Raw genomic sequence first — 12,109 nt, 5'->3', positions numbered from 1 at the left:
CCTGTCTTTTTAAGGTTCGGAACTTCTGCTGGTATGCTTCCGGAACTTGCTCATCGGCTGACAACACAGCCTTTTTAACAGCCTCATAATTATCTGACTGATCCTCCGACAGAGCTGAATACACTTCCTGGGCTCTCCCTATGAACCCACTTTGTAGTAGCAGGGTCCAGTATTGTACGGGCCACTGAAGACGTTTTGCTATCTTTTCAAAAGACAGAAAAACGTTTCCACCTCCTCCTCGTTAAACTTGGGAACAAGCCTAATGTTCCGAGCCACATCAAAGGAACGGGGGAGATCATTTTGACCCCCACCTGAATCGATGGAAACCGGTTGGGCCTGTGCCACCTGAATTTCTAATTTTCTTAACTCAAACTCTCGTTGCCGTTCTTCTTTTTCTCTTTCAAACTCTCTTTGCTTTTCTTCCTTAAGTCTCTTTGCTTTTCTTCCTTTTCTCTTTCAAACTCTTTGATTTTCTTCCTTTTCTCTTTGCTGTTCTTCCTTTTCTCTTTCAAACTCTCTTTGCTTTTCTTCCTTTTCTCTTTCAAACTCTCTTTGCCATTCTTTGTCTTCTAACTTTAGTCTTAGCTGTCTTTCTTCTGATTCTATCCGGGCCAATTCCAAGGCTTCATTCCTCAATCTTACCCACGGTTCTAAACCCATGTGACTGACAATAGACGATACAATCTCCGCCTTTTTCATACGAGATGTCCCACCAACCCCAAGATGATCAGCTACAGCTCGTAACTCTACCTTACGTAACAGTTCTACATCTTTCACCGATACCCCCCTTCTTCTCCACAAATTCCTTCACTTCAAAATCCATCTCCTCAGCCATGGTGTATGACTGCAGTAAATATAGAAGTATCAGCACTGTAAACAAAAGTCAAATTATCTGCCAATGAGAAAACTTACTACTGCAAAAAGAAACAAAAATCCAAGACAGGTATCATGTAATCCAGCTCATGGACGAGCCCCCAATTTGTTACGGCCTGAAGCACACCAAGCCAAGCCTTCAATCACACTGTCTTTATTTATGGATTATCACACGAAAATCTCTTCCGACACATAAAACCAAGAAGGGAGAAAAGAGGGAAAAACCCGAATAGGCCGGTCCAAGAGTAGGCCGGTCCAAGAGTAGGCCGGTCCAAGAGTAGGCCGGTCCAAGAGTAGGCCGGTCCAAGAGTAGGCCGGTCCAAGAGTAGGCCGGTGCAAGAGTAGGCCGGTCCAAGAGTAGGCCGGTCCAAGAGTAGGCCGGTCCAAGAGTAGGCCGGTCCAAGAGTAGGCCGGTCCAAGAGAAGGCCGGTCCAAGAGAAGGCCGGTCCAAGAGAAGGCCGGTCCAAGAGAAGGCCGGTCCAAGAGTAGGCAGGTCCAAGAGTAGGCCGGCCCAAGAGTCGGCCGGTCCAAGAGTAGGCCGGTCCAAGAGTAGGCAGGTCCAAGAGCAGGCCGGTCCAAGAGCAGGCCGGTCCAAGAGCAGGCCGGTCCAAGAGTAGGCCGGTCCAAGAGAAGGCCGGTCCAAGAGAAGGCCGGTCCAAGAGTAGGCCGGTCCAAGAGTAGGCCGGTCCAAGAGTAGACAGGTCCAAGAGTAGGCCGGTCCAATAGTAGGCCGGTCCAAGAGTAGGCCGGTCCAAGAGTAGGCCGGTCCAAGAGTAGGCAGGTCCAAGAGCAAGTCAGTCCAAGAGCTGGCCGGTCCAAGAGCAGGCCGGTCCAAGAGCAGGCCGGTCCAAGAGCAGGCCGGTGCAAGAGCAGGCCGGTGCAAGAGCAGGCCGGTCCAAGAGCAGGCCGGTCCAAGAGTAGGCCGGTCCAAGAGTAGGCCGGTCCAAGAGTAGGCCCCAGGGCAGGCCCAGTAGTAGGCCCCAAGGCAGGCCCAACAGTAGGCCCCAGGGCCAGCCCAGTGGTAGAGGGTAGGAGTAGGCAAGTCCACAAGTAGGCCCCAAGGCAGGCCTCAGTGGTTGGCAGCAAGAGTTTGATCAACGTCACCCTTCAGGTGGAGAGATTGCAGCCGGACACTACAACCGCCGAAAAAGCACTCTGCCATAAGCCCTCCTCCAAAATGGCCACTCACTCCTCTGAATCACCTTCCTGGCCACTCCCCTGCCCCACAGCCAATCTTAGACTTTATACACATGGACCAAACCACTTGGTCAAACTCCCAGGGGGGTGGGTGGGAAGGAAGAAGAAAAAGGCCACAGACCGTAACACCATCCAACATAACTTTTGCCAAAGCACAATTATTAAATGTTATACGAGTCCGTTACAGGGAACGATTTTTTGGATTTAACCCCAGGTTCATGCCTCAGAGGGTGGGGACTTGGGGTCAGAGGGTAAAAATGGAAAATATCTTTCAACTCAAAATTTGAGTTTGGGTCGTTCCTGGTGGAACCTTTTGCCATCATTTAACTTTGCTTTTGGTGGGACGCACGGGGATTTGTGATGGCGCACCATTGATTTCTCAAGAGTTTCACTTTTCTTAAAGTATCCATGGAAATCCACGCATAGCTCGAGGACTTCCTTTCCTGTGGTAATCAACATGTGGCTCAAAATGGAATTCTCCCATCTCCCCTTCCTGTCCAGGCTGGAGTTCCTCAAGACAGTGTTCTGTCTGGGCCCTGTGAGTTTTTGGGCTTTATTAATGATCTCTCCGACTCTCTGGAAAATCCTCTTTACCTCTTTGCTGATGACAACCTTCTCTGCCGCTACATTTCTCAACCCTCAGATCAGCAAGCAGCAGCCTCTTCACTCTGCAGACCTGGTCAATATCACAAAATGGTCAAACAAGTGGAACATGTCTTTCAATCCTGACAAATCCTACACTCTCACAATGTCTCTCTGAAAAGACGATCTGGAAAAACCCTCCCATCTACTTTCTAAACAATCCTCTCCAAGAAATTCTATCACTCAAGCTTTTTGGTCTCACGATCTGCCAGGATCTTTCCTGGGAAAACCAAATTTCCAAGATGGCCTCCAAAGCAAGTCGCCGACTCGGCATCCTCCATCATGAAGTCCTTTCTTGGCACACCTGAGCTCCTCACCACGTACAAGGCTTTCATCCGTAGTTCAATGGAATACTGCTATCCACGCGGGCTGGTGCTCCTGCCTCTCACCTAGCTCGGCTTCACACTGTAGAAACCAAGGCTTTCAGGATCATTGGTATCTCCCATGATGAAGCTGATTCTGAGGGCCTTACACTCACTCACCACAGGTAGGTTGGTGGTTTTTGTCTTCTACAGACTCCTCTCCAGCCTAGCTCCCCCAGCTCTGTCCCCCAAATATTCCTTCAGGACACACAAGATCTGTCAGCAACCCTCTTCTGGTGAAACTGCCAAAACCAAGACTCTGCTCACCTTCATTCCTCTTTTTTCTACCTCTGGAATAAACTCTTCAGCCCCACTCTTCCCTCCAGGTCTTCAAAACAGCTGTTCACCACCATATGTTTTCCCCTATTCAAAACCTTGATCTTTCTACCCCAGTTAATACATCACAAATGCACCTTTTTCAAATTGTTTTCTTTCTCGAAACCCCTGTAGTGTCCTTGTTTATCCCGTGTACTGCACTCCAGCCCTGTCCCTTCCACAGACATAATTTTGCATTGAAGTTTTAATCTATATACAATTTTGTCATAAAGTTTTAAACTATATATAATTTTGTATGAAAATTTTCATCTGTATATAATTTTGTATTAAAGTTTTAATGTCCCATATATATAATTTTGTAGTAAAATTTTAATCTATATATAATTTTGTATTAAAGTTTTCATCTACATATAATTTTGTATTAAAGTTTTAATCTACATATAATTTTGTCGTGAAGTTTTAATCTACATATAATTTTGTATTAAAGTTTTAATCTACATATAATTTTGTCGTGAAGTTTTAATCTACATATAATTTTGTATTAAAGTTTTAATCTATATATAATTTTGTCGTGAAGTTTTAATCTATCTATAATTTTGTATTAAAGTTTTCATCTACATATAATTCTGTTATTTAAGTTTTCATCGATATATAATTTTGTGGTAAAGTTTTAAACTAATAATTTTGTATTGAAGTTTTCATCTACATATAATTTTGTATTAAATTTTTCCTCTATATATCATTTTGTATGAAAGTTTTCATCTACATATAATTTTGTATTGAAGTTTTCATCGATATATAATTTTGTCGTAAAGTTTAAAACTATATATAATTTTGTATTAAAGTTTTCATCTACATATAATTTTGTATTAAATTTTTCATCTATATATAATTTTGTATTAAAGTTTTAATCTATATATAATTTTGTATTAAAGTTTTCAGCTACATATAATTTTGTATTAAATTTTTCATCTACATATAATTTTGTATTAAATTTTTCCTCTATATATCATTTTGTATGAAAGTTTTCATCTACATATAATTTTGTATTAAATTTTTCATCGATATATAATTTTGGATTAAATTTTTCATCTATATATAATTTTGTATTAAAGTTTTAATCTATATATAATTTTGTATTGAAGTTTTAAACCATATATAATTTTGTATTGAAGTTTTAAACCATATATAATTTTGTATTAAAGTTTTAATCTATATATAATTTTGTACAAAAGTTTTAATCTATATATAATTTTGTATTGAAGTTTTAAACTATATATAATTTTGTACTAAAGTTTTAAACTATATTTAATTTTGTATTAAAGTTTTAATCTATATATAATTTTGTATTGAATTTTTAATGTATATATAATTATTTTTTTATTATTATTATTATTTTTGTATGCAAGATCGAGGCTCGTGAAAGAGCGAACATTAATCACACAGATAGAAAAACCGACACATAAAACATATAACATCGGGAGCGGTAGACAAGATGGGGAGAGAGGGGGAAGGACACAAACACAACATTTGAGAGCAGGGACCGAGAGACATTGAGACATCGAGAGATCTGTGGGAGGGAGAGGGCTTTCTGGGGTGAGGCATGGGAAGGGGGCGGTGGGAGAGGTATAAAACATATGGACACTGCCAGGACTTCCAGGAAAGAAGTTGGAATTTCAAACAAGGTGGATCTGGGGTGAATTAGCGGGGGTAGAAAAGATCAAGGTTTTGAATGGGGGAAGATAAGAGATGGTGGTGAACAGCTGTTTTAAAGACCTGGAGGGTGGAGTGGGATTGAAGGGAGTGTGGGAGTTTGTTCCAGAGGCGGGAGAAAATAGGAATGAAAGAGTGAAGGTGAGCAGATAGCCGAGATTTCGGCAGTTTAACCATCAGAGGGTTGCAGGCAGATCTTGTACGACCTGTAGGAATATTTGGGGGACAGAGCACAGAGAGAGCTGGGGCAGCAAGACCAAGATCTATATATAAAATTTTGTATTGAAGTTTTAATCTACATATAATTTTGTATTGAAGTTTTAATCTACATATAATTTTGTATTGAAGTTTTCATCGATATATGATTTTGTCGTAAAGTTTTAATCTATATATAATTTTGTATTAAAGTTTTAATCTATATCTAATTTTGTATTAAAGTTTTAATCTACATATAATTTTGTATTGAAGTTTTCATCGATATATAATTTTGTCGTAAAGTTTTAATCTATATATAATTTTGTATTGAAGTTTTCATCGATATATAATTTTGTCGTAAAGTTTTAATCTACATATAATTTTGTATTGAAGTTTTAATCTACATATAATTTTGTATTGAAGTTTTCATCGATATATAATTTTGTCGTAAAGTTTTAATCTATATAAAATTTTGTATTGAAGTTTTAATCTACATATAATTTTGTATTGAAGTTTTAATCTACATATAATTTTGTATTGAAGTTTTCATCGATATATGATTTTGTCGTAAAGTTTTAATCTATATATAATTTTGTATTAAAGTTTTAATCTATATCTAATTTTGTATTAAAGTTTTAATTTATATCTAATTTTGTATTAAAGTTTTAATCTATATCTAATTTTGTATTAAAGTTTTAATCTACATATAATTTTGTATTGAAGTTTTCATCGATATATAATTTTGTCGTAAAGTTTTAATCTATATATAATTTTGTATTAAAGTTTTAATCTCTATATAATTTTGCGTTCAAGTTTTAATCTATATATAATTTTGTGATAAAGTTTTAATATACATTTAATTTTTGACGACAATTACTATCAATGATTTATAAAAATTCTGTCATATCATCTAAATTCTGAACCTAAGAATGTTTCGGTATTTGGTCAATATGAATATCGGAATGAAGTCAAGTCATTTTTTTCCACTCGATGACGTCACGTCTCCATGACAAATAATGGTAACTAATCCGCCATGAACAAAAATGTCAGAAAAAAAGAAGTTGTATTTTTCCCCGACCAAAGGTAATAGCTAAATTTTCAATGTTCTTCTTCTTCTTCCATTAGATTGTTATATGGTGTTTTCAGAGCCGCGATACTCTATACACGCCACGCACCTGAACATACCTGTGTTGAAAAGAAAACCTAAAAATAACAATAAGAAGCCTATGGGAGATCCATAAAACTATACGGATGTCCCGCTCGCTTTTGAAGTTTCGGCCCGCCTTGCACAGTCTATGATGCTTCTGGTTCCGATGACCAACAATGACCGGAAGATCAGACACACCATCCCCCGCCTCTCCAATGATTTTAAACAGGAGCAACCTGGGTCCATTTTTTAACAATCTTGTCCCTGCCATTTTTGGCGATGGCGGATCGATTTCCATTTGAAGTATTTTATTTGCCCCCGTTGGACTTAGTCCGAAAATGGGGTTAATGCACTCGGGCTCGGCCGTTATAATTACAACATTATAATTGGAGTCGTGCACCGGTGTGACGTCAGAGGAGCAGGTGTTCCTGTTTATTGTATAAAAAGGTGAGAAATTTATTCGTTTCGTCATTCCCTTGTCTGTGCCTGGTTTGGGTTGGCTACCTGGTGGTGCTCTTATTGATTCAGTGCTCTTGTCTTGATCTCGCTCGGTTCTCTCCCCGTGAATCGTTTCTTGTTTTGAACGAAATGGCCGTCCAGGTTCAGAGCGTCGGTACCAAGGTGAGTTCTTTGGTTCTTCAGGTGAACATGTCGGGCCGAGTTCCAGGTGAATGAGTTATTGGTGGGGATGGACGTATGGGTGGGAATGTGGAAGTTTGGAGTGGGGTGGGATGGTGCGAGTGTTTGTCTGGAGGGAAACGGACGGACGGGGGTGAGTTTGAAGTTTGTTTTCTCATTTCTCACTTGATCTTACTATAATTCACCGTGTCCGTCCGTTCGAAGGGACCGCAAAAACGGCTGAACCGATCGCAACGATATTTTGGGTGGGTATTCCTGGGACCCCTGGGAGTAAAATAGGCTATCGGCTATTGTTTTTCCAGGTTTTCCAAACACGATGGAACAGTGATGTGGCTTTTGTTGAAATTCCACAAATACTGTTTATTCTACGTACCAGGAGAGAGTAGATCGACTTGAACTGTTTATATAAACGTGCAGCTCCGAAGGAACATGGCAGCGTGTGCAGAACGACTGAGAAAGACGTGTAGGGGCCGCTTCCGTTTTGCAGAATTCTAATCTTTTTTCAAAATGGGCGCCATGTACTGTTTAGATTTTGATTTGCGTGTGATGTGATTCAACGGATGTTTATATGAATCGTTTAAAATAAACAAAGCCTTCAATTTCTGATATTTTGCCTTTCCATTTGGGCCTCCCAATTGAAGCCCTGCCATAGGGTGGGTACCGTTGCTGGTACATATAAAGTGTGGAACTATTTTCTAATGTAAAATCTGTCATGCCAAGTTTTGATGTCGGACTCGTGATTGAGATTGTTGGTTTATAAAGAATGAGTCAGATTATTTTGGAATGAATTTGATGTAACAAGTTTGTGGTCCATGGTTAACTGTTCTTGTTTAACTGGTAACCTCGTCACCTTTGCTCTGGAAAAAACTGTTCGACGCATGTCAATTTAAGCAGTGATTTGGTTGGTGGATTTAACCATAACCCCCCCACCCCCCTCTAACTGCATCCATCTGTTCTCATGAAAACCTCAACCAGGCAATCCCATGAAGTTTCGGAATGTGAGACGTCCTCTCATTGTAACTTTCTGTTCTTGTCCACAGAATGTATTTCAGAGATTGTATTCACTACCGCTGTTCAGTTCTGTTGCGGATGACTTGGTTCAGGCCTACAAGTGTGGGAAGGAGTCGAGGCCTGTTCTTCTCTCTTTTGGTAACATGGTGGAACGAGGCGTTACGGGGGTAGCTGTGATCACCTCCAGTGGGATCGAACCAATCACCAGCATTCTTCATCCGCAGAGTGAGTGATTCCATGCAGATCGGATGTGATGTCTGAACTTCTGTTTATTTCAACTCGAACCTTGTGGAACTTTCTTCATTTTAGTGGAAAGTTTTGTATTGTGATCGATTCTGGAGAAGGATGGAGGTTGTTCTGGGTCGTTTTTGAAATTTCCCTTTTTCTGTTTCACTATGATTCATCAATATCCATGATCTTGGAGTTTTCCACATTTTATTTCCTCCAGTTAAGTTTGTGGACGAGCTCGCATGCCGGGGTCTGGATCTTGTGGAGGAGAAGGTCCCGATCTTGCATCAACCTGCCAACAAGGTATGGAGAATGGAGGTGATTCTGGATCTTCCTGTGAATGTAATTTAGTGTGGGGACAACTGGCTCTTTGGAACTGGAGAAATAAGAACATCAAGTTGTGTTTTTGACTCTACCTTCACCTTTCCAAACGTACCTCCTGTGACCTGATGCAGTAATTAAAAATAAATATTGTCCGGTGATTGGTTTATATTTCCTTGTTTCCAGGTACTTGATGTAACGAAGAATTTGCAAATTGCACAAAAACGTTTGGAAATATTTCTGGATTGGTCCAAGTCCCAGGTCGGAGTGGGTTTTGAGAGATCCAAGCAGGTGGTGTTGGACGGTGCAGACTCGCTACTGAAAACCAAGTTTGGGCAGGTGGTTTTGTCAGGTGCAGATTCATTGATTTCTCAGGTGGATCGATACCTGCCACAAGATAAGCCAGGTCAGTTGGTGCCGTGTGGACGTGATTCAGTTTTTGTGTTTGTATACAAACTAATACCTCTGTCTTGCAGAAGGTGAAACATGATGAAAAGGTTGTTGTACCAAGCTCCTCGTCCCTTGACCTTTACCGGCGACTCGTTGCTGTGTCGAGCAAGACCGGGCGAGAGGTGTTCAGGAAGAGTTCTGCCGGGATCCAGGTTGTTGCAGAGAGCGGTCGTGTCCGTTTAACCGGTGTTGTCGAATTTTTAAAAACGGGGTTTGACTCCATTATGCAGAAAACTCCATTAAACCAGGTGGTGGAGGCGAAGCACCAGGACCACGATTCCGATCGCTCCTGTGATGCTTATAAATCCTCAACCGGTACGAAGCCTCAGGGTAAACAAAGCAAATAAGTGTTGAATGTCCGCACGTGATTTCACATTTTGTAAATGTTTTTTCAGCTTCACATTGAATTGATTGCATTTCCTGGTTTGTCCAGTGGTGGAAATAAAATTATTGCTCAATGAATTTGTTTTGATTCGTTGATTCATTCCTGTCAAGGATGTAATCTCGTGGACCACGGGGTCTTCCAACTGGTCATGTAGTACCTGTCATTTTAAGCCTAATATATATATATATATATATATTTTTTTCAATATAATTTCTCTTCCACACAAACCCATCAGGTTGCTTTTGCGTGTTTTTTTAAAATTTTTTTATTAAATAAATTAAATCTAAATAAAAGTTCGAGCCTCTGAGCTAAAATTCTTAGCTGCAGCCATCTAGTATACATTTGTTTGAATTCGATGGGTAAGAGGTTTATGCTGGAAGTTCTCTCAATGTAACGTCACCTGCCAATCTACCACAAGCACTTCTGTTCCAAACTGCACACGGCATCACTCCTGGGACACATCAGCGCTGGTGTAAGGTTTATAAAGGTGGGCGCGATTCGGAAAATTTTAAGTCCGCTTACCGCTTATCCGCTCCGCCAGCCCGTGTAGTCCGATTCGCTTATCCGCTTCAGCGGCCGAAAATCTTAGTCCGCTTACCGCTTATCCGCTTCGATTCGATTTTTTTAAAAGCGCTTCGACGTTTTTAAAGCGATTTTTGACGTTTCTAAAGGGAATTTAATGCTTTTTAAGCCTAAATAGCCATTTCTAACTACTACAAAGACAAACAAAGCTTTTAAGATCAAAAATATACATTTTTATTTAAATAAAATTTATTCAAAATTTATTGAAATAAAGTTTTCCACTCGACTCTACTCTACTCTACAGTTAATTTAAATATAATTTTAATATATGCAAGTTACATTAAAGAAAAATCAATTTGCCCGTCCTTTCTTTGACAAGAGTCTACTAGTCAACAGACTAGCAGTCTGTTGACTAGTCCTCGTCTTCCTCCTCCACCTCGTGGGCCTTCTTGAGGATTTGGAGGTTGCCCTTCATGAAGACGAGGGCCTCGAAGTTCGGTGCAGCCAGGGCCGACCTCTTAGGCCTGAGGATGTCCGACCCGTAGCTGAACACGCGCTCGACCGAGGCAGAGCTCGGGAGCGGCGTGTTATGCCTGAGAAATAGAGTTACCCAAGCATCACGTCCCCCATCATGTTGACCGCCGGGTTGTGGATGTCGCTGTGCTGGGACTGCTGGTTTGCGTCGCTCGTGTGCCTGTCCCATCCCTGGCACTGCCGCTGGGCTGGAGAGTCAGAAATCTCTCCATCTTGACTATTGCCGCTCTAGCGTCCAATAAAATATTCAGTTTTCACTTATTATTCACTTAAATAAATATTCACAATTCTAGAGTAACGGCTCAGGCTAACAGCTGATTTGGCGAATCGCGATGCGCTTTAATTTTTCGGTAGTCCGCTTACGCTTATCCGCTTCGGTTTCCGGGGATTGTTCCGATTCGCTTATCCGCTTCGAAAACGTTAGTCCGCTGCAGCGGATAAGCGGATAAGCGGATACAGCGTTCCCTGGGACATGTCTATTGCAGGTTCATGGCCAAAGTGCTTAGTCTGGGATCCACAGGCTCAAAAGCTCAATAAAATGGGTTGGACCTGACATGGCATGCTATACTTTTTGTTTGTTTTTTCTATTGATTTGGACATTAACGTCCGCTGAATGAGGTCTGCTTTGCCGGAAACCTTGCGAAAAAAATTTGTACCCTTTTTGGTATATGCCTTAAAAAATGGTCTTAAAATGCATGTTTTGTATATGCAGCCTTTATTTTTTGACCGAAAAATGTGAGACATTTTCTTTCTTAAAATCCTCAGTGGGTTGTGTAGGCTGTCAATAAATGCATCCCAGATACACAACACGTGTTGACATCAAGTTGAGAAATACACTTACAAAACCTTTCCAAATGAATTGGAATCATTTTTAGGCAAAAGTGCCCCCGCTTTTTTTTTTTCATCTTTACTTCATTAGTTATCAACTATGCCCTGAGTTATGACCAGCTAATGTGTCATTCTTTTCACCAAACATTATAGTCATTCCACATTAAACATTCTAGTCTGGAGGCATATCCCCAAAAGTGGCCTAGAAAAGGTGGTAGGGGTACACTCATGTTACAAGCTGGCAACAATGTTTTTCTGAAAGCCCAGACCTCTAGGAACCCAAAAAGTCTTGTTGCCAGCTTGGGAAATGGTTTGGACCAGATTTGTAGCCATTTTTCAAAATGGCCGCCTACATTTTTGGTGTTTTCTAATTTTTGAGCTCTAGAACTTATATCTGGCTGTCTTAAAGGTCTCTAGGGTTATGACCTTATAACATATAGTCATACAACAATCCTCACCCAAATTGGGGTGCATGGCATATCTATAAGTGGTTTTATTGAAGCAAAAAGGCAAAAATATGCCTGAAAAACGCCTTCATTTTGATTTTTCCAAATCACTAAATTGCATACTGTGAAGTTGTTCTTTGGTCAATTTCTTTCAAAATAGTTTTAAAATTTGCCCAGATCCCTCCTCTTCATTAGCAAATCTTCAGGAATATACCCAAGTTCTCAGAAAATGTGTTTTATGCATGATCAGCTACCCCTACCCCCTAAATCACAAAACGTGCCAATTTTCAATATTTCCAGATTCCAACCAATATCATTGTTGTATGACTTTTTCTCATCA

General features: G+C 40.4%; 1 protein-coding gene across 1 annotated transcript in view; it reads left to right on the top strand.

Moving 5' to 3' along the window:
- The first annotated feature begins 6,897 nt into the window (after positions 1–6,897).
- LOC137428348 (perilipin-1-like) overlaps positions 6,898–12,109 on the top strand; it is a 40,772-nt gene continuing 35,560 nt past the window's right edge. Inside the window, exons 1-3 of the mRNA XM_078777188.1 lie at positions 6,898–7,026; positions 8,085–8,280; positions 8,504–8,586. Of these exons, the coding sequence (XP_078633314.1) occupies positions 6,994–7,026; positions 8,085–8,280; positions 8,504–8,586 (312 nt within the window). The 5' untranslated portion in view covers positions 6,898–6,993. The remainder of the gene's footprint in view (positions 7,027–8,084; positions 8,281–8,503; positions 8,587–12,109) is intronic.

The sequence above is a fragment of the Myxine glutinosa genome, chromosome 5 (assembly GCF_964187855.1).
Source record: "Myxine glutinosa chromosome 5, kmMyxGlut1.1, whole genome shotgun sequence".
In the NCBI taxonomy this organism is placed as follows: domain Eukaryota; kingdom Metazoa; phylum Chordata; class Myxini; order Myxiniformes; family Myxinidae; genus Myxine; species Myxine glutinosa.
Note: the sequence above shows the minus strand (reverse complement) of the source record. Positions and strands in the feature narration are given on the sequence as shown.